The sequence below is a fragment of the Loxodonta africana genome, chromosome 16 (assembly GCF_030014295.1).
Source record: "Loxodonta africana isolate mLoxAfr1 chromosome 16, mLoxAfr1.hap2, whole genome shotgun sequence".
NCBI classification, from domain to species: Eukaryota; Metazoa; Chordata; class Mammalia; order Proboscidea; family Elephantidae; genus Loxodonta; species Loxodonta africana.
In genome coordinates this window covers 81522317-81543544 of record NC_087357.1, presented here as the reverse complement: position 1 = coordinate 81543544, position 21228 = coordinate 81522317, and the positions used below count along the sequence as shown (strand labels likewise).

Sequence of the window (21228 nt, the reverse complement as noted above, 5' to 3'; positions counted from 1 at the left end):
CCCTGCCTGCCCCAGGCTAGCCCCACGCGGGGTAGTCAGAGGCCTGGAAGGTGTGCTGGCCGTGGGAGTGAAAACAGGTGGTCCACACAGGTGTGTTTGCTTCAACCACCTGGGCCAGCCTTGTGCTCAGTGGTGAAGTGAATTACTTAGTATGACCCTTTAGCCATAGTCTTTGTGACTCACACAGTGAATGGGTGGGACTGTGCAAATAAGGTGTATGGAACCTGTGATGGTTGGGGTGGCGTGGCAACTTGGCTAGGCCATGATTCCCAGCATTGTACGGTTGTCCTCTATTTTTGTGATGTGATGTAATTGTCCTCCATTTTGTGATGTGAATCCTAGCTTCTGTGCCTGTAGTTGTGTTAATGAGGCAGTAGGGATTTATCCTGAGTATCCACATTACTAGGGTGTGACTCAAGTCATCACCCTTACCCAGACACTACTCTTACTAGAGGGTGTGACTCAAGTCATCGCCCTTACCCAGTCACTACCCTTACTAGAGGGCTTGACTCAAGTCATCGCCCTTGCCCAGTCACTACCCTTACTAGAGGGCTTGACTCAAGTCCTCACCCTTACCCAGACACTACCCTTACTAGAGGGCTTGACTCAAGTCATCACCCTTACCCAGTCACTACCCCTACTAGAAGGCTTGACTCAAGTCGTCACCCTTACCCCAGTCACTACCCTTACTAGAGGGCTTGACTCAAGTCATCACCCTTGCCCAGTCACTACCCTTACTAGAGGGCTTGACTCAAGTCCTCACCCTTACCCAGACACTACTCTTACTAGAGGGTGTGACTCAAGTCATCACCCTTACCACAGTCACTACCCCTACTAGAAGGCTTGACTCAAGTCGTCACCCTTACCCCAGTCACTACCCTTACTAGAGGGCTTGACTCAAGTCATCACCCTTGCCCAGTCACTACCCTTACTAGAGGGCTTGACTCAAGTCCTCACCCTTACCCAGTCACCACCCTTACTAGAGGGCGTGACTCAAGTCATCACCCTTGCCCAGTCACTACCCTTACTAGAGGGCTTGACTCAAGTCCTCACCCTTACCCAGTCACCACCCTTACTAGAGGGTGTGACTCAAGTCATCACCCTTGCCCAGTCACTACCCTTAGTAGAGGGCTTGACTCAAGTCCTCACCCTTACCCAGTCACCACCCTTACTAGAGGGCGTGACTCAAGTCATCACCCTTGCCCAGTCACTACCCTTACTAGAGGGCTTGACTCAAGTCCTCACCCTTACCCAGTCACCACCCTTACTAGAGGGCGTGACTCAAGTCATCACCCTTGCCCAGTCACTACCCCTACTAGAAGGCTTGACTCAAGTCGTCACCCTTACCCCAGTCACTACCCTTACTAGAGGGCTTGACTCAAGTCATCACCCTTGCCCAGTCACTACCCTTACTAGAGGGCTTGACTCAAGTCCTCACCCTTAGCCAGTCACCACCCTTACTAGAGGGCGTGACTCAAGTCATCACCCTTGCCCAGTCACCACCCTTACTAGAGGGCATGACTCAAGTCATCACCCTTGCCCAGTCACTACCCTTAGTAGAGGGCTTGACTCAAGTCCTCACCCTTACCCAGTCACCACCCTTACTAGAGGGCGTGACTCAAGTCATCACCCTTGCCCAGTCACCAGCCTTAGCAGAGGGCTTGACTCAAGTCATCACCCTTACCCCAGTCACTACCCTTACTAGAGGGCTTGACTCAAGTCCTCACCCTTACCCAGTCACCACCCTTACTAGAGGGCGTGACTCAAGTCATCACCCTTGCCCAGTCACCAGCTTTAGCAGAGGGCTTGACTCAAGTCATCACCCTTACCCCAGTCACTACCCTTACTAGAGGGCTTGACTCAAGTCCTCACCCTTACCCAGTCACCACCCTTACTAGAGGGCGTGACTCAAGTCATCACCCTTGCCCAGTCACCAGCCTTAGCAGAGGGCTTGACTCAAGTCATCACCCTTACCCCAGTCACTACCCTTACTAGAGGGCTTGACTCAAGTCCTCACCCTTACCCAGTCACCACCCTTACTAGAGGGCGTGACTCAAGTCATCACCCTTGCCCAGTCACCAGCCTTAGCAGAGGGCTTGACTCAAGTCATCACCCTTACCCCAGTCACTACCCTTACTAGAGGGCTTGACTCAAGTCCTCACCCTTACCCAGTCACCACCCTTACTAGAGGGCGTGACTCGTCATCACCCTTGCCCAGTCACCAGCCTTAGCAGAGGGCTTGACTCAAGTCATCACCCTTACCCCAGTCACTACCCTTACTAGAGGGCTTGACTCAAGTCCTCACCCTTACCCAGTCACCACCCTTACTAGAGGGCATGACTCAAGTCATCACCCTTGCCCAGTCACTACCCTTAGTAGAGGGTGTGACTCACGTTACTGCCTTCTGAAGTAGGAGGAGTTTCCTTGAGCGTGTGGTATGCATCGAATGTGTCTGAATGCTTTGGGGAAATTCGCTCGCTCTCGCTCTGGATCCCACATCTGGTTCATGGTCATCTGACCTCCAGTTCTTGGAGCTTGAGCCCGCAGCCAGTCTGACCTGCGATTCTGGGATTCCCCAGCTCCCCCATCCCCTGGAGCCAGTAGTCTATTGTTTGACCTGATTGGCCAGCTTTCACAACCTTGTGAGCCAGCAGCCTGTTGTCTGACGTGCCTGTTTGGGTTCACCGGCCGCTGCAGCCATGTGGGTTGGGAGGAGCCTTCAGCCTGATGCCTGACACATGCATTTGGGACTTGCCAGCCTCCACAACCACATGAGCCATTTCCTTGAGATACAGTTCACGAGTTCTATGAGACATTGCAACGAATTACTGAGCACAAAGATGGGAGGGCAAGTACTGAGAGGAGAAGCAGTAGTTGATGTTAGAGATGATGGAGTGGACAGCAGCTTGGGAAAGTTGACACTTGGGACATCTTCAACCTCTGCCTCAAGGGAACCAACTTTGTGCTGATCCTTATATATATATATATTTTTTTATAAATTCTTCATGAAATTAATTATTCTGTGCTCCCCAGCCCCAAGGAGTCAGACTACAGGCCAGTGTGTACCGGGCAGCGTGACTGTCAGGCAGTTGACTGCTTAGCTGGCCTTCCCCGTAAGGGTGACAATTTGCCTGCGATGTCTCCTGGCTGCTAACAGCCCCCCTGAGTAGGGCAGTGCCCTGGTCCTCACATCTGTATGCTCCACGCAGGGCTGTGTGCTGAGGGCAGGGCTCTACCTCTGAGCATGCCCCAGAGCCATGGTCACGTGGGGTGAAGAGGGAGGCAAGGATTGCCTGGTTAAACTGTACATGGGGTGAGCGGGAGAATCCTTCCAGAAGTTACAGCAGTGGGCTGCTGGGATACAGGAGCTAAGCTCGAGTATACGTTTCCAGGTGTCTTCCTGCCTGACATCTGTGGAGCCATGGCCACAGTAGAGAATCCTCAGGCCACCCCTGCACTGAAGAGCAGGAGGCCTCCAGCACCAAGTAGAGCCCTCGGGGCTTCTAGAGTGTGACGTGTCCCAGAACTCAGCTAATTGGTTGGAGGGGGTGGGGCTGGAGAGAGGACTCTTTGAGAGTGTAGGGGGGTGCTGGGTTGACAGGAGCCTCAGTACCTTGGGGACCCGGTGAGTTTTGAGTTTGTCTGAGGAGGCACCAAGTGGGGTCTTGCCACAGGCAGGTTTGGAGCAACGCTGTCCATAGGCCTTTCTGCCCCTTGGCCCTGGCCACGAAGTGCTGCACGTGTCAGCTGGCCTGCCACGTGACACACCCCCAGGGGCTGACAGGTTACTGCTCTTGGCAGCACATCTTCTCTGTGAACACTTGTGTTGGAGCACATCCACGCCCGTCCATGGCCACTTCCCTGCCGCAGTTACAAGGCCAAATAGTTGTGGCATCCCCATCTGTCACCCACTGTCAAGGACAGCTAGGCTAGTCTGACCTCTTACAGCCGAGGAAACTGAGGCCCAGGAAGGGGAGTTACTTAGAGTCACTCTCTGAGTCGTTTAAGGGCGGGGAGTAAAACTCAGCCCCTGACTCAATCAGGGCTCTCCTCCCACACCACCCTCCAGGTCTCAACCAGCTCCTGGCATGTCGACGAGGGAATGCCACCAACTTCCCATCCCCTCTGCATTCAGCCTTGGGGAGGCCCAGGCAGTAAGGACATGGTGGGATCTCTGGGCTCAAGGCACCATTTAAGATGGAGGAAGAAGGGAGGACGTGGCGTTCCGGGACAGGGAGATTGGCCTTACCCCAAGCAGTGCCACCCTCTGGGCTGGGCTCAGTTTTCCACAGGCTGTGCTGCCTCCCGTGGGTTCTGTGTCTTCTGAGCTTCAGTTTCCTCATCTGTAGAATGGGCCTCACCTGCCAGCCTCTTCAAGGGTGGCTGGGGGATTGACGACTGTTCCTTTAGAAGTCCTGAGTTGGTGGTCCTGCTAGTGGCATCCCTAAGCAGGGGTTCCCCAAGCTCCATGGTCACGGCCAGATACTCGAAGTCAAATAAAGGCCCAGCCTGTGTAACCAAGGAGCAAAGGGCGTCCACAGAATTCTCAAGGTCTGGGTCTCTGCCTCGGGGCAAGCAGTTACACGTAGCAGGAGAGGGGGAGCAGGAGGGGAGCCTGGCAGGGCTGCGGCTGGCTGGAAAGCTATGATTGAAGGTCTTCCTCCATCACCAGAGGAGGTGGGGGGGGGGTGGGGATTCTGTCCAGGTGGAATCATAATGATTATGGTGTTTTTTTTTTTTTTTTTTTTTTTTTTGTGGAGGGTTGTATGTGTGAGCTCTTTGGGATGACAAACACTGTATGTACAAGGAGACATGTTTTAAATTAACTTTATTTTTATGACAGCCAATTCTTAATTTATCCAACAGGAATTTATTTGGGCACCTGCTATATGCAAAATATTGGACTAAGCATAAATAGATAGAACAGAAAACAAAAATCATGTCTGTAATACCAATAAACACGTCAGCTAGCCTGACGCGCTGTTGCTACCTGGTGTGGATGTGTTGAGCTGGGCACAGGACAGGAAGCCTCACAGGCCTGCTCTGCGCAGGAGGGGTTCCCTGGGGTGTCTAAGCACTGAACAAAGTTTGAGATTGACAAAAGATAGGAGTAAATGGGGAAACACACAGGAGGTTTGCTACAACGTGGCTCCCCTGGGGCAGCCTTTGGTTTAAGGCGAATTGGCCTAGCGCAATTCCCAGGAATCCAGTGGGCCTGAGGGGTGAGCTACACGGGAGGCCTGCCCTGAGTCTGGGTACCATGGCCAGCCTCCAGGAGCAGGACTTCCCAAAGTGAGGCCACTTAGATGGCCACGCTGTTGGGGATCCGGTCTGGAGACAAGTAGTAATAGGGCAGCTTCTTCTTCTTGTTGCGCTCTGCGATCACACTGACGATGGTGTCAAGGTTCTTGCGGAATCGGGCCATGGCCTCCTTCACGGGCTTCTCAATGAAATGTTCCTCTGGATACATGCCCAGGAACAGCTGAGGCCCCGACAGGGACAGACAGATTAACCAGTCATGAGGCCACAGACTCACAGGCCTTGTCCTCACCTCCAGGGGCCATGGCTCTGGGGGCCAGAGAGAGAAAAACTCTTCCCCTTCCCATCTTGACCCACTGCCCCCCACCATGAATGCTGGGGACCATGTGCCCCTGGAACCGCTTTCGACGATAAGGTCTGCAGTGGGCCCCATCTGTACCTGGGAACACCAGGAAACACTTGGTGGTTACCTCCGGGCACCAGGGGAAAACCACATGAAAGCTCAGTGGACAGCTGAGTGCGTGTGTGCCCTGTGTATCACCCTGGTGGTGAGTGGAGCAGGGACCTCTGCTGCCCTGCCTGCTCCTCGGGGCCCTCCCAGAGCCTTGGAAGTCAGGATTCCTGGCCCTGAGTCACAAACCTGAGGTTGGGGAATTAGCTTAAACTGGGTGGCAACACGTGGCTGCACGGTCCGCAGCCCAGGCCTCACCTCATTCTCCTGGAACTGGCTCAATGCCCACACTGCACCCAGATGCCAGCAGGAGCGGCCGCGGTCCGGCAGCGTCTGCACAATCTGCTCGATGGTGACCACGCCCTTGGCCATCGGCGGCGGGGCCCGCATGGTTGGGGGCGCGTTGGGGATCCAGGAGCACCAGTCGTACTGCGGGGACAGCCGCGAACACTCGTGGGCGCGGGCGGCGAGCGCCCCTATGGCCCAGACCCCAGCCCTCTGCGGCCACGTCGGCGCCTGGCGGCTGGGAGGCGCAGCTGGCCTCGGGTGCCCTGCCCTGCCCTCCCCTCTTCCGGGGCGCCCGTGCCCTGCCCTCCCCTCTCCAGCGCTCCGGAACGCCCCGGCCTTGCCCTTGGCCTTAGCCCACCAAGTCCGTGCCGGCACCCGAATTCCGTCCCCTTAGGCTGCCCAGGGTCAGCCTGCGGCTTTCTCAGCCCCATCTGCCCAGGACAACTGTAAGGCCCGGTGGGAGGGGAGGGCTGCCCCCGGCCCCGCCTAGCCTCAGGAGCGGGCACAGGTGACCTTGGCGATTTCCGGCCCAGAGCGGTCTGCCCTTTCAGAGGGTCCTCCCCCTCCCTTACCTGGCCGAAGTTCACTGCTGCGTGCTGGGCTGAGGCGGTGAAGATCACCACGGTCAGGTACTCCGACAGCTTCTCCCTGGTCTTGATGGACTTGGGGAAGCCTATGGCGGGCACCAGGGCCAGCTGAGGGCCTCTCCTCCCAGGGGAGGGATGCCTGAGTACCACACCCCTCTGTCCCCAGGCCCTGGTACCGTGCAGGAGGGCTCAGGAGTGGACAAGAAACTCCGGGGGCGGGCACAGATGGGTGAGGGCTGAGGCCTGAGCCAGCTAGAAAGCTGAGGCCTCTCTCAGGGCTGCCCCCATGAGGCATACTGGTGGGGAGAGGACCCCCAGGGGCTCAGGCCCCAGCACCAAGCACCAAGGGCGATGCCAAAGGTCAGCGTTGCCCACGGGAAGGTCAGAGGTGCAGTGAAGAGCAGAAAAGAAGGCCGGAGGGTACGTGGGAGTGGCTCTCACCTGAGGTCTTCTGGTCCCGCATGCCATACACATAAACGTCCTTCAGGAAGTCCTGCAGCTCCTGGTCCTCCTCCACCACTTGGTCACTCTCATAGTAGATACCTATCACCTCGGCCGTGAACCTGGCTCCAGAGTTAGGGCCCAGTCAGGAGTGGGCGATCCAGCCAGGGTCTCCAGAGCTGTGCCCCAGAGAGCCAGGGCAGGACCCTGTCTGGGACCCATCACTCCTTAATGTCCAGACTCAGGACCACCCCCCCCCACCCCCATCAGTGTGCCCTGATAACAGAGCTAGGCCCCTGCCAGAGTCACTGAGGCACCCGGCCTGCCTGCCCCTCCATGCCCATGGCAGCCTCTCCTCTGGGACCACCTCTCTTCTTGCTCTTGGACCACCCCCTCCCATTCCTACCCCCCGCCTGCCCCTGGCACACTCACTTCTTGATGGCTTCCCACACCAGCAGCCCGTCATCGCGGTAGAAGTAGTAGGGAATGTCCTCTGTGCTGTCCATGCCCCTGGCCCTGATGGCCTCAGGGAAGCACAAGGAGGCGTAGGTCAGCTCCTGCATGGCCCGCTGTACCATCTGGACGTGCCCGCCACCCCCTGTGGCGTTGGCCTTGAAAGGAAGGACAATGCCCCATGGGCTGTCTCCCCTTCCAGCCCACAGCTCACCCCTGCACCCGCAAGAAGCTGGAGAAACCATACAGGGCAGTAGGGTGGCCAGGAATGCAGGGGGCAGGCCCTGCAAAGTGGGGCAGGAGGAACGTTTAGCTCAGTGAAGGCTCAGTGTGGTTGAGATGCCGAAGCAGCCAGAGGAAGACACCACAGAGAGGCATCTTTAGACCAGAGTGATGGAAGGTGTCGACATAGCCAGATGAGCACAGACGAGGGGGCAGCTGCAGGGGAGAATGAGCTCCCCTCTCAAGGAGAGCACTGGTGGGCCTGGCTGGGTGAGGCCCTCAGGCCTGTTCTGGTCCCAGGCACAAAGGTGCCCCAAGTCTGTGCACTAGTCTCAGCGGTCTACTCTTTGGGCTAAAGGAGAAGGCCTCACCAACCATAAACACTGCTGAGAGTCTGAGGTGGTGTGCTCGGGGCAGCCTGGGGGGACACACAGCAGGATCTGGGTCCTCCTTGTAGCCACTAAGACACACACACAGGATAGCTGAGTAGGCAGTCCACAGAATTCTCGGAGGATGACTTGGGTGCTGGGATACCAGAGATTGGTCCATGGTGCCCATGTGACTCAAGCAGGACCAGTCAAAGTTGTTACCTGGTATTTTCTGTGTGGGTACTAAAGGGAACATCTGTGACCAGGTCCTCGTCTCCCGAGCCCCATGGGGTAGCCTGCCTGGTGCTGGAAAGAATGTGGCCAACAGGATGTAAAGACAGAAAGAGCACGTGTGCCTTGGGAACGTACTTGAGACCCTGGATTCATTCTGGTCTGAGGCTCCTTCCACTCCTGTCATTCCCAAGTACATGAGACAATACATCTCTTTTCCAGCTTCAGCTGGTTTGAATTGGGTTTTGTCACCTGCATCAAAAATATGGCTTAACCATAATGACTATGTGGCCTGGTCCACTAATTGAGGTGGAAGAGGAGAGTCAGGGTTGAGGGCTGATGTGAGGGTCCAGGCCTGGTAAGGTGATAGGAGTCAAAGCAGGGTGGGGTACTGAGAGAATCTGAGGGGTGGGTAGGGATCTGATACCCTGATGTGTGGGGAGAGTGGTGGGAGCATGGAGGGCCTGGCAGGGCAGAGGGTGGGGGCTGTTCACAGAGTAAGGGACAGGTCCAGGACAGAAGCACACCACTGGGGCTGAGGGGGAGGAGTCCCATTCATAAGAGCGAAACAGGTCATGAAGAGAGGGAGGGGTGGGAGAATGGGTGGTGGCCAAGAAGCATGCTGTGCAATTGGGAGAGGTGAGTTGGTCCAGTGCCCGGGTCAAAGGCTCAGGAGACTGGCCACAGAGCTGGGGGCCAGCATTCTGAACACAGCTGCCACCCCTCCACTCTTCCTGGGTCTCCACCATTGTGGGTACTAGGGACCTGGTCCTGGTCATGGATAGAGGCCACTGAGATTCTGAGGAGAAGAGGGTGCCAGTCGGGCAGAGCTCTCCAGGGCCCAAGACTGGGGCACCTACCTTGTCAAAGAGGCCGTACTCACAGATGAGCTGCTCACGGGCTTTGGTGTTGATGGCGATGGTGAATCGCACATGGGGCACCAGGAGCTGGTGGGAAGAAGCCCCTCAGAGAGCATCCAGCCAGGGCCTCCTGACCAGAGGCCCCCAGGGACCCTCGGCACCCACCCCACCTGGTCCACTGTAGAGAAAATTTCCAGGTTGATGATGCTGATTGTCATGACTGAGTAACTAGCTGCTGGAGGCCTGGAGTAACAGTGATAATAGTCCACAATGGATAGTGCTTCAGTATGTCCCAGGCGCTGTTGAAATGCTCTACAGTTATTAGTTATTTTTATCCTCACAATAATTCTATGTGGCAGGTGTACTGCCTCATCAGGGACCTCATCTGTTTTACATATGTGGAAACTGAGGCACATAGAGGTTATCTTTAGCCCAGAGTCTGTGGTCATCCTAGTAGCCAATGCCAGTAGAATTTGGAAAGAGGGAAGGGCAGGGCTAGTGGGAGCCACCATCTGGGACCAGCCAACGGCCACATTGAACTTGTGTGCCTTTTCAAAATCTGTTTCACTGGGAGCTGCTGTCTTCCTCAGGTAGCCCCGGGTGAAGGGGAGGTAACACTTGGGGGTCCTTCTCAGCTCCCTCCTTCCCCCTGCCTCCCCATACCAGGATGCCCTCCCCATCAGATGAAATGGTACTTGCTGTACCTTGAAGATGGGGTGCACAGTGGGCAGCTGGCGGTACATGGCGATGCCAAAAACCTCAGACACCAGATGTGTGCGCAGAAGGTGGGTGATGGTCTGGTGGATGTGGAAGTCACTGGAGCGCACCCAGATTTTGGCCAGAAGCCAGTCATATTTTGCATCCGAAGGGAGAAAAATGGGATTCTTATCTCCTGGGACTTGGTTGAGCTGATACATTGGAGAGAGAAAATGCATTGCCATATTTCAGTCTGCACGATAGCTGCTGGAGAGCCTGGCCTCTCAGGAAATCCCACAAGAATCTAAATTTATTCAATGGTGACTTTCCAATCACGAAAGGAGGTTGGAGGAGGGCAGAGGGCCCAGGTCCCAGCTCCATCACTCACTGCCTGTGTGACCCTGGACAACTCACTGGGCCTTTCTGAGCTCCGGCTTCATCTGTAAATACGGGGACAATAACCACTCATTATTATGGGGATGGAATAAGTCAGCATGAAGGCATCAGAAAGGTGCTTAAGGTGTGTTCATGTGATCTGCCGCATTCCAAAACAAGAAGGAGCTCCTGTTTTCCTTACCATACCCTAATCTTCTCCTCTCTTACCTTCCTCCCCCTGCTCCCTCCTCATTTTCCTCCCACTTTGCTGACTGCTTCTGTTATGCTCTCTGTTATAGTCTGAATTGTGTCCCCCCAAAAGATATGTTCAAGTCCTAATTCCTGGTACCCGTGAACATGACCTTGTTTGGAAATGAGTCTTTGAAGATGTTATCAGTTAACATGAGGCATACTGGAGTATAAAAAAGGAGAACAGACAGAGGGACACACACAGAGGGCAGATGGCCACGTGAAGATGGAAGCAGAGTCTAGAGTGATGCAAGCCTTGGGGAATGCCAAGGATCCCTGGTTGTCACCAGAAGCTAGGACACAGGCATAAAACATATTCTCCCTCAAAGCCCTCAGAAGGAATCAGCATGGCTGACACCTGGATTTTGGACTCCCAGCCTCCAGAACTGTGAGACAATAAATTTCTGGTTTTTTTAGCCACCCACTATGTGGTATTTTTTTTATTTTTTAATGTGGTATTTTGAAGTTTGGTACCAGAAGTGGGGTACTGCTGTAACAAATACCTAAAAATATGAAAGTGGCTTTGGAATTGCGTAATGGGTAGAAGCTGGAGGAGTTTTGAGGCACTTGATAGTAAAAGCCTGGATTGCCTTAAAGAGTGTTGTGATAACACCACCAAAATACCGTTCTTCCCCATGGAGTTGAAAAACCACTCTTGTCATATGTTAAATTCTTATATGTAGAGTCTATTTCCGGGGAAAAAAAAATTTTTTTTTTAATACATTGCCAACTAATCTGTGTGTCTGTCCTGTGCAGAACCATCTGCTTTGAATGGTGTCCTGAGAAAAAATATCCAGCAGGAAAAGCTTTCCCTCTGTGTTTTTCTTTTTCAAAACTTCTTTGACTATCTTTGAACATTTTTGCCATATTAACCTTTAAATTCTTTTATTTAGTTTTCTCACTCATTAAGAAAAGAGAGAAAACCTGATTGAAAATTTAATCAGAGTACACTAAGTTAATACCATAAAATTTGGTAGAACTGACATTTTTATGATATAAAGTTTTCTTATTCAATATCAAATAGTGTCTATTTGTTGAGATTTCATTTTATGTCCTTTAAAATGATTATATATATATATATATATATATATGTATTTTTGGTATGGGTATTGTATTGTTAGCATGGAGAAAAGCTATTGCTGTTTCAAGAGATACTGGACACCTTGCTAAATCAACTTATTCTAATAGCTTTTAAAAAGTTAGTCTCTTATGCTTTCTAGGTCCATCTTCATATCATTATAAAAAAAGATAATTTTCTCTGTTCTTTTACAAGATTTTTATTGATTATTTTATTGTTTCATCACATGTGCTAGAGCCTCCAAAACAGCATTGAATGACCATAGTAATATTAACATTCCTTTCTTATTTCTGATTTTAATGGAACTGGCTTTGTACCTTTTGAATAATATTGGTTGCCTTTATATATACCAGTAGATTCCTTCACTTGCTACTTTATTTAAATTTTATTGGTTATGGCTACTACATGTTACTAAATTCCCTTTTAGTGTCAACTGATGGAATCAGGAAATTTTTCCTTATTGGTGGAATGAATTATGCTGGTAGCTTTACTGATGATGAAAGACCTCTGGAGTCCTGGAGTAAACCCTACTTGGTTGTAACATATTAGTCATTTATTACACTATTGCAGTCAACTCGCTAGCATCTTTTTATATGCTTTAGAAAAATCTGTATTAGTAACTTGGATTGGTTTTCAGCTTTCTTTCTGCTCCTGCCTGGATCAGGTTTTGGCTCTAAGGCTATGCCGTCTCCACAGAATGAGTTTGCTCAAAGAGCGCAGGAGTCACTGTTCTCTAAAGGTTGGCGACAGCGCAGCCCTTCGTCACGTGGGCTTCTCACCAGTGTGGACACTTAATCAGCTTTCCCATCGCTTCTGTGGAAACTGGTCTATTTTCTACAATTTCTTGTAATCATTTCTACTTTGCTAGGTTATTATCCATTTCCTCTAGTTTTTCAAATTTGTAGCCCTATAGTTATTCTCCTTTCTGCCTGTGATCATGTCTCTTTTCTTATTCCTAATGTTGTATATTTTGCTTGTATATTTTTGCACCAGTGAAAGAAAAAGTGAGTGAGCTATTTATTTTTTTTGGACCTTTGAAGAACCAGATACCATATTTATTATCCTCTAGCTTTCCTTTTACATGGGTCTTTATAGTTTCCAAAGAACCTCTACTCAGATTTTCAAATCCAATCCTCCATAACCTTGAAGGGTAGGCGTTATCTCCATTTTCAGGAGAGGAAAGAGGTTCTGGGACATTCTGTGACTTGCCAACAGTCCCATAGCCTGCTAGCAAGTGGCAGAGTTAGGACTGAAGCCAGGCCCCCAACTCAGCACTAAACAGCCACTCTCCTTTGCTCTCCCAGCTGTTTCCTTTCCCTACATCACTTATCACTTTACCTTCTGCTTCAGCCTCTTAGGCAAAGGGTTCCTGTCTGATTCAGCCTGGGAACTCCTTTCAGGGAGGTGCACCTCCTTTTGGTTGTGAGATCATATAGTGTGTTGGGGGAGTGCAAACCAGGTGGCCTGGTTTGAATCCCAGCTCTGCTGTTGCTGTTCCCATTTGCTTATCTGCATAAGATGATCAATATCAGTAATACCCTCTGACCTTTCATGTTGTTGTGATGATAACATGAATAAATATGGGTCCTTATCTGATGCCCTTATAGCCAAACGCATTTCAGAATTTTTAGGATTTTAGCATTGTGTATACAAGTAATTATGTAATACTCCACCAGGTCTAGGGCAACATATTTTACAATCAAACATACTAATATTTCTGCAGTGATGCCTGGACTATATGAGGAAGAACGGGGCATCAGGATTGGAGGAAGACTCATTAACAACCTTCGTTACACAGATGACACAACCTTGCTTGCTGAAAGTGAAGAGGATTTGAAGCACTTACTAATGAAGATCAAAGACCACAGCCTTCAGTATGGATTGCGCCTCAACATAAGGAAAACAAAAATCCTCACAACTGGACCAATGAGCAACATCATGATAAATGGAGAAAAGATTGAAGTTGTCAAGGATTTCATTTTACTTGGATCCACAATCAACAGCCATGGAAGCAGCAGTCAAGAAATCAAAAGACACATTGCATTGGGTAAATTTGCTGCAAAGGACCTCTTTAAAGTGTTGAAGAGCAAAGATGTCACCCTGAAGACTAAGGTGAGCCTGACCCAAGCCGTGGTATTTTCAATCGCATCATATGTATGTGAAAGCTGGACAATGAATAAGGAAGACCGAAGAAGAATTGATGCCTTTGAATTGTGGTGTTGGCGAAGAATATTGAATATACCATGGACTGCCAGAAGAACGAACAAATCTGTCTTAGAAGAAATACAACCAGAATGCTCCTTAGAAGCAAGGATGGCGAGACTGCGTCTTACATACTTTGGACATGTTGTCAGGAGGGATGAGTCCCTGGAGAAGGACATCATGTTTGGCAGAGTACAGGGTCAGTGGAAAAGAGGAAGACCCTCAACGAGCTGGATTGACACAGTGGCTGCAACAATGAGCTCAAGCATAGCAACAATTATAAGGATGGCTCAGGACCGGGCAGTGTTTCGTTCTGTTGTGCTTAGGGTTGCCATGAGTCGGAACCGACTTGACGGCATCTAACAACAACCTAACAAGCCTATGTTTATTTACACTGTCTGGGATAAAGCTTATAAATAGCTTCTCCTATAGCCCTTAAAATGGGAATTCCAGAAAATTGTGCTGGTGAGGAACAGAACAAGGGGATCGAAAGGCCGTTGTTCTAACAGAACAAGGGGATACTGCGTGGTTTAAAGTCAGGAGAGGTGTGCGTCAGGGTTGTATCATTTCACCATACCTATTCAATCTGTATGCTGAGCAAATAATCTGAGAAGCTGGACTATATGAAGAAGAATAGGGGGTCAGGATTAGAGGAAGACTCATTAACAACCTGAGTTATGCAGATGACACAACCTTGCTGAAAGTGAAGAAGACTTGAAGCACTTGAAGCACTACAGCCTTCAGTATGGCTTGCACCTCAACATAAAGAAAACAAAAACCCTCACAACTGGACCAATAAGCAACATCATGATAAAAGGAGAAAAGATTGAGATTGTCAAGGATTTCATTTTACTTGGATCCACAATCAATGCTCATGGAAGCAGCAGTCAGGAAATCAAAAGATATGTTGCATTGGGCAAATCTGCTACAAAAGACCTCTTTAAAGTGTTGAAAAGCAAAGATGTCACCTTGAAGACTAAAGCGAACCTGACCCAAGCCATGGTGTTTTCAGTTGCCTGCTATGCATGTGAAAGCTGGACAGTGAATAAAGAAGACCGAAGAAGAATTGATGGCTTTGAATCGTGGTGTTGCAGAATATTGAATGTACTATGGACGGCCAAAAGAACAAACAAATCTCTCTCGGAAGAAGTGCAACTAGAATGCTCCTTAGAAGTAAGGATGGTGAGACTACGTCTCACATGCTTTGGACGTGTCAGGAAGAATCAGCCCCTGGAGAAGGATATCATGCTTGGTAAAGCAGAGGGTCATCAAAAAAGAGGAAGACCCTCCGTGAGATGGATTGACACAGTGGCTGCAACAATGGGCTTAAGCGTAACAAGTGTGCGGATGGCGCAGGACCAGGCAGTGTTTCATTCTGTGGTACACAGGCTTGCGATAAGTCGGAACCGACTTGATGGCACCTAACAAACAAAACAATAGCCCTTGGTGGTACAAACCGCTAATGTGCTTGGCTGGTAACCAAAAGGTTAGTGGTTCAAGTCCACCCAGAGATGCCTCAGAAGAAAGGTCTGGTGATCTAATTCTGAAAAGCCAGCCATTGAAAACCCTGTGGAGCACGGTTCTGATACACACAGGGTCGCCGTGAGTCACAGCCGACTCGGTGGCAATGGCAGCTGGTAAGGACCTTCAGGACCGGGTCGCTGCCAGTGACTTTGCTGCCCATTCTTGAAAAACCTTGCAGTTTTCAGAACTGTTTAGATTTCAGAATAAGAGTCAGGAGTTGTGATCTGTGCATGTTAACCTTAGCATCATGCTTAGCGCATGGTAAGTACTGGATAAATGCCGGCTGTGGTTCTGGCCCAGAGCAACGGCTGGGGGACGGCTGACGCCTGTCCCCACAGGGCCCTCCCCCATCCACAGACCTGTGCAGCACCTTCTTCCTGGTGTGTCCCCGCTGCCTCCCTCCCACTCCTGTCCCTGCAAGGTGTATCTGGCCCTGGATCCTGTGTCTGCTGTCTATATTCCAGCTCCCACGGCATCACTGAAGAAAGCAGCTGGGAATGGGTAGAGAGCAGCTCTGCCCGAAGTTGTTCCCCTGGCTCCTCCACCAGGCCCTTGATGGAGACGAGGGCTGTGGGCACTTGGAAGGCAGCATGCCCAGGACTGGTGCCGCCCTGACCCTTGGCCCCAATGGTGTCCTGGTGGCCTCGGTCTCCAGCTCAGTTCACAGGTATCCTTCCCCTACCCTGGCCTTGCTGGTATAGATTTGGGGCCTCTGATCAGGGATGCTGGGCTGGGGGTAAGGCAGTATCTTATCCTGGCGGAGGGCGGGTGCCCACAGAGCAGCTCCCCAAGCCGGGGGTTCTCTAGGGCATTTTGGGGAGTGGAGACTTCTCTGCTCCTCGTGGACACAGCCCTCCCCCTGCTGGCAGGAAGCCCCATGGGGTACAAAAGATCAAACACGATTCTTTGTTTCTCTTGTCCACCTGGCAGAGCCTGTAGCAGCCCTCCTCCAGAGATGCGAGACAAGGTGCAGGTGGATTCCCCGTTCCTCCCCGAGCCCTGAACCACGGGTGGGGCCCCAAGTGCACCCAAGAGGGGCTGGGTGGGGCCTACCTGGATGGCGATGGGGACTATCTTGTTGGCCAGATTCTTGTATAGCAAGCAGATGGGCGCAGCCAGGAACTGCGGCGTGCACGGGTCTGTTTTGTTGGCGTCAATGCCATCCAGCAGCTCAAAGTCCACGATGAAAATGTTCCCTTGCTATGGGAGGCAGGAGGAAATATGCCCACTTCAGTTGCAGCCAGAGATGGACCTGGCCAGAGAATCAGGCCCCAGGGAGGGTAGGGCAGATTTTGGAGACCCCGGGAAGCTCAGGGGAATTCAGAACTTACTGTTTTTTGTCCTTACTCAAAGCCTGATGTTAGACCAATCAGAGCCATGGAAGAGTTTTCATGGGCTGGGATGTCCTTCAGAACGGTGATAATGCAAAACCAAAACTAAACCTGTTGCTGTTAGCATGGTCCGTATGGAAGCAAAGTGCCACATCCTTCTCCCACACGATGCCTGGTGGGTTTGAACAACTGCGCCACCAGGACTAAACAGTAGTGGCCGATTCTGTGTTTATTGTACCTGAAACTTGCTTGACTCTCATGAAGGCTGTTGGAAGCCTACCCAGTGTGGCAGTTTGGCAAGAAGAAAGCAGCTGGAGTTTAGATGAGAGATGAGAAAGTACAATACAAAAGTAGTGCAGTAGGACTCATTTACATAATCTTCAAACCTTGGCAAACTAGTCTCAGGGGTCAGAAGTCAGGGTACGGTCACCCTCGGGAGGAAGAGCCCAGAACGGGCTGCTAGTGGTGGTGGGGGCTCTGAAGGGTCATGTGCTATGGTCCTGGTCTGCAGCTGGTTACACAAGGGGGTTCCCTTGGTGACAATGGGTTGAGCTTGCTGACTGCTGTGGGTTGCATTGTGTCCCTCAAAAGATATGTTCAAGTCCTAACCTCTGGTTCCTCTGAATGTGACCTTATTTGGAAATAGGTCTTTGCAAGTGTAATTAAATCAGTATGAGGTCGTACTGGAGTAAGGTGGCTCCTAGTTCTATGACTGGTGTCCTTAGAGAAGAGAACAGACACAGAGGGAAGATGGCTATGTGAAGACGAGGCAGAGATGGAATGATGCTGCAGCTGCAAGCCAAGGAACGCCTGGGGCTTCCAGAAGCTGGGAGAGACCAGGAAGGATCACCCCTTAGAGACTGAGGAGGATGTGGGCCCAGCCAACACTCTGAATTTGGACTCCAAGCCTCCAGACTGTGAGAGAATGTTTCTGATGCTTGAAGCCACCCAGTTTGTGGTGCTTTGTTACGGCAGCCCTAGCGAATGAATGCTCTGACACTCATGGTTTGTGCCTTTTCTACAGTTATTATACTTCAGTAAAGAACTTCACATGACTGTGATTTGGGAAGACAGAAAGCTGTCCTTTTATAACTACACCTTGAGTCCTCTAGAGGGAGCCTGACTTGCCAACTGCGGATTTCCTTTAGCAAGGTCAGGGCCCTGCTCAGATCAGAACTTGAATTGTTCAGGTAGAAGGCAAGAGACCTTTCTTTTAAAGCCACTTTTATTTCAAGCAAGTTATGACGGAAGGGCTTGTGGGTCCCAGCTGGGGGCAGTGTCAGGGCCTGTGATGCTGGGAGACGTTACAAGATGGTAAAGTTAGGAGGAGGGCATTGGCGTTCACAGTAAAATTCTCCTCTTCCACGCGGGAGATGTGGGCCAATTCCCAGCCAGTGCACCTCATGTGCAGCCACCACCTGTCTGTCAGGGGTGGCTTGTGTGTTGCTGTGATGCTGAACAGGCTTCAGCAGAGCCTCCAGACTAAGACAGACTAGGAAGAAAGGCCGGGCAATCTAGTTCCAAAAATCAGTCAGTGAAACCCTATGGATCACAACAGTTCAGTCTGCAACCAATCGTGGGGATGGCGCAGGACTGGGCAGCGTTTCACTCCATTATGCACGCGGTAGCCCTGAGTCAGAGGCTGACCCGACAGCAGCCACCAAAAACAAAGTCAGGAGAGACGGGTCAACAGTGCTCAGGTGAGATGCGCACACGCTTATGGCTCTTCTTGCAGAAATCACATCGTGGGCGACCACGCACATTCTTCGTTAGCCCCAGCAGGGCAGTTGAGGGCTTGTCACTGAGAAAAGTGGCGGTGGGTCAAGGACAGGAGAGTTCCCCACAGGTGGCCAGTCCTCATCTTCAGTGCAGAGGTGTGTGGGGTCAGGGTGAGGAGGGAGGCAGAGGAAGAGCGGGAGAGGTAGAGACCCGCAGGTCCGTGGTCAACAGGCTGTCTGAGGCCTCCCTGACCAGCTGGACACCTCGGCTTTCAAAGCCAATGTGATCGTTACCAACTATTATGTGGAAGAAATGTCTGCCAGTCAAGTCTTCGGATGACACAGGCTGACTCCTGTGACGAGGTACAGGATAAAGAGAGGTGCTGGGGACCCAGGCCTTGGAACAGGAGGCCTGGAGTTTCTTTGTTATCCCAGCTGTTTCCTCTCCCTGGGCCTCACTTTCATGCTTCTGGAAAATGCAGGCTGGACCTTGCCTCGCAGTCTGCCATTATAGGATTCTGTGGCAGACACTGGTGCTTCTCCCTGTCTAGGGTCCCTGTCCTCTTGGCCAACAGCCTCCTCCTGGTCAGCATATTCCATTCTCCTGCCCACAAGGATTGATTCAGGGAATCCTTTTATGACTCACGCTGGGCCTATGACCAGCCCTAAGACGTCTGCTGGAAGTGTCGGGAAAAGGAATTTTTCTGCGAGTGGGCAGTTGTCTTAGCTATCCAGTGCTGCTGTAAGAGAAGTACCACAAGTGGATGGCTTTAACAAACAGAAATGTATTTTCTCATAGTTTTGGAGGCTAGAAGTCTGAATTCAGAGCGCCGGCTCCAGGAAATGCTTTCTCTCTCTGTCGGCCCTGGGGGAAGTTCCCTGTCTATCAGGACATCCTCTTCTCAGCTGTGTTGGCAGGTATGCCTCTCTCTGGCCCTCGGCCCCTTGGCCCCATGGCCTGGCTTCTGCCCTGCTCGGGTAAGTATTACCAAGCTCTTTAGCTCCGCAGATAAGTACCCAGAGGCACCCCACTCTGCCAGGAAGCCTCCTGCCTAAAGGCATTCAGCTCTCTCTTGCTCCGTGGATCAGCTCTTCTAAGAACTGGAGCCGGTCTCCTGGTTCTGCTGCCACTGTTTCTCCTTCACAGCTTCTCACTGTCTTGCAACATCTCCCATGTTACAGCTCTCTTTCTGTGTCTCCTGGTTCTAGGAGGTTCTCAGGGCAGGGACCCCAGGTCCAAAGGACACGCTCCACTCGTCTCTTCTTCTTGGTGGTATTGAGGTCCCTATCTCTGCTTGCTTTTCTCTCCTTTTATCTCTTGTAAGATAAGAAGTGTGACTGAAATAAGGGCATGACTTGAATAAGGGTGGTAAGGATGATGACTGGTTAAGGGCGGTGACTTGAGTCACACCCTCTAGTAAGGCAGTGAATCAAGATACATCCCGCCCTAATCCTGCCTCATAAACATAAGAGACAGCTCACTCCCAAATGGAACCATAACCACAGGCATAGAGGCTAGGATTTACAACACATCACAAAATGGAGGCTAATTATATCTGACCCCAAAATGGAGGCTAATTATATCAGACCACAAAATGGAGGACAGTCACACAATGCTGGTAATCATGGCCTAGCCAAGCTGACAAATATTTTTGGGGGACACATTTCAATCCTTAACAGCAGTGTTTGCTCAGTTGGTGGAAGGTGAGTCTGAAGCTGTTGGTAGTCATCTTTACTTTCATATAAAGAGGCACTGCCTAAGAAAAGAGCCACTGAAGGGTGGCAGAATTAATCAGCAGAGAAAGACAATGCCAGTGGCATCATCTGAGTCCCTGGATCCAACTGTGCCTGAAGCTAGTTATAAATTTTTGGATTAAACCAGTTGGAGTTTTTTGTCACATGAAACCAAAGAATCCTTATATAAAGTCAAAGAACTAAGATAATCTTTTTTTTTTTATTGTGCTTTAAGTGAAAGTTTACAACTCAAATCAGTTTCTCATACAAAAACTTACACACGCATTGTTATGTGACCCTAGTTGCTCTCCCTACAACAGTACACTTCTTCTCTCCATGCTGTATTTCCCATGTCCATTCAACCGGCTCCTATCCCCCTCTGCCTTCTCATCTCGCCCCCAGACAGGGGCTGCCCATAGTCTCATGTGTCTACTTGAACTAAGAAACACACTCCTTACTGGTATCATTTTGTGTCTTATAGTACAGTCTAATCTTTGTTTGAAGAGTTGGCTTCAGAAATGGTTTTAGTTTTGGGCTAACAGAGAGTCTGGTGGCCATGTCCTCTGGGGTCCCTTGAGTCTCAGTCAGACCTCATTAAGTCTGGCCTTTTTACGTGAATTTGAGTTCTGCATCCCACTTTTCTCCTGCTCCATCAGGGTCTCTCTGTTGTGTTCCCTGTCAGGACAGTCATTGGTGGTAGCCAGGCACCATCTAGTTCTTCCAGTCTCCGGCTAATGGAGTCTCTGGTTTATGTGGCCCTTTCTGTCTCTTGGGCTCATATTTTCTATGTGTCTTTGGTGTTCTTCATTCTCCTTTGCTCCAAATGGGTTGAGACCAATTGATGCATCTTAGATGGCCTCTTGCTAGCTTTTAAGACCCCAGACACCACTCACCAAAATGAGATGTAGAACTTTTTTTAATATACTTTGTTAATGCCAGCTGATCAAGATGTCCCCTGAAACCATGGGCCCCAGGCCCCCGCCCCTGCTACTCTGTTCCTTGAAGTGTTTGGCTGTATTCAGGAAACTCCTTAGCTTTCGGTTTAGTCCAGTTGTGCTGACTTTCCCTGTATTGTGTGTTGTCCTTCCCTTCACCTAAAATAATTCTTGCCTACTCTCTAATTAGTGAATACCCCTCTCCCTCCCCCACCCTTGTAACATC

The 21228-nt window shown here is 50.8% G+C and overlaps 1 protein-coding gene across 4 annotated transcripts in view; it reads right to left on the bottom strand.

Annotated features, from left to right (window-relative positions):
- Window positions 1–4813: 4813 nt before the first annotated feature.
- ALOX5 (arachidonate 5-lipoxygenase) overlaps window positions 4814–21228 on the bottom strand; it is a 75686-nt gene continuing 59271 nt past the window's right edge. For 3 of the 4 annotated variants that reach the window (XM_064269817.1, XM_064269816.1, XM_023547148.2), the window contains 8 exons: window positions 16338–16484; window positions 9865–10068; window positions 9161–9247; window positions 7459–7637; window positions 7027–7148; window positions 6571–6671; window positions 5969–6139; window positions 4814–5482 (listed from right to left, as the gene is read on the bottom strand). In XM_064269817.1, the coding sequence (XP_064125887.1) occupies window positions 5303–5482; window positions 5969–6139; window positions 6571–6671; window positions 7027–7148; window positions 7459–7637; window positions 9161–9247; window positions 9865–10068; window positions 16338–16484 (1191 nt within the window). In that variant the 3' untranslated portion in view covers window positions 4814–5302. The remainder of the gene's footprint in view (window positions 5483–5968; window positions 6140–6570; window positions 6672–7026; window positions 7149–7458; window positions 7638–9160; window positions 9248–9864; window positions 10069–16337; window positions 16485–21228) is intronic. The other variant, XM_064269818.1, reaches the window with a different exon arrangement.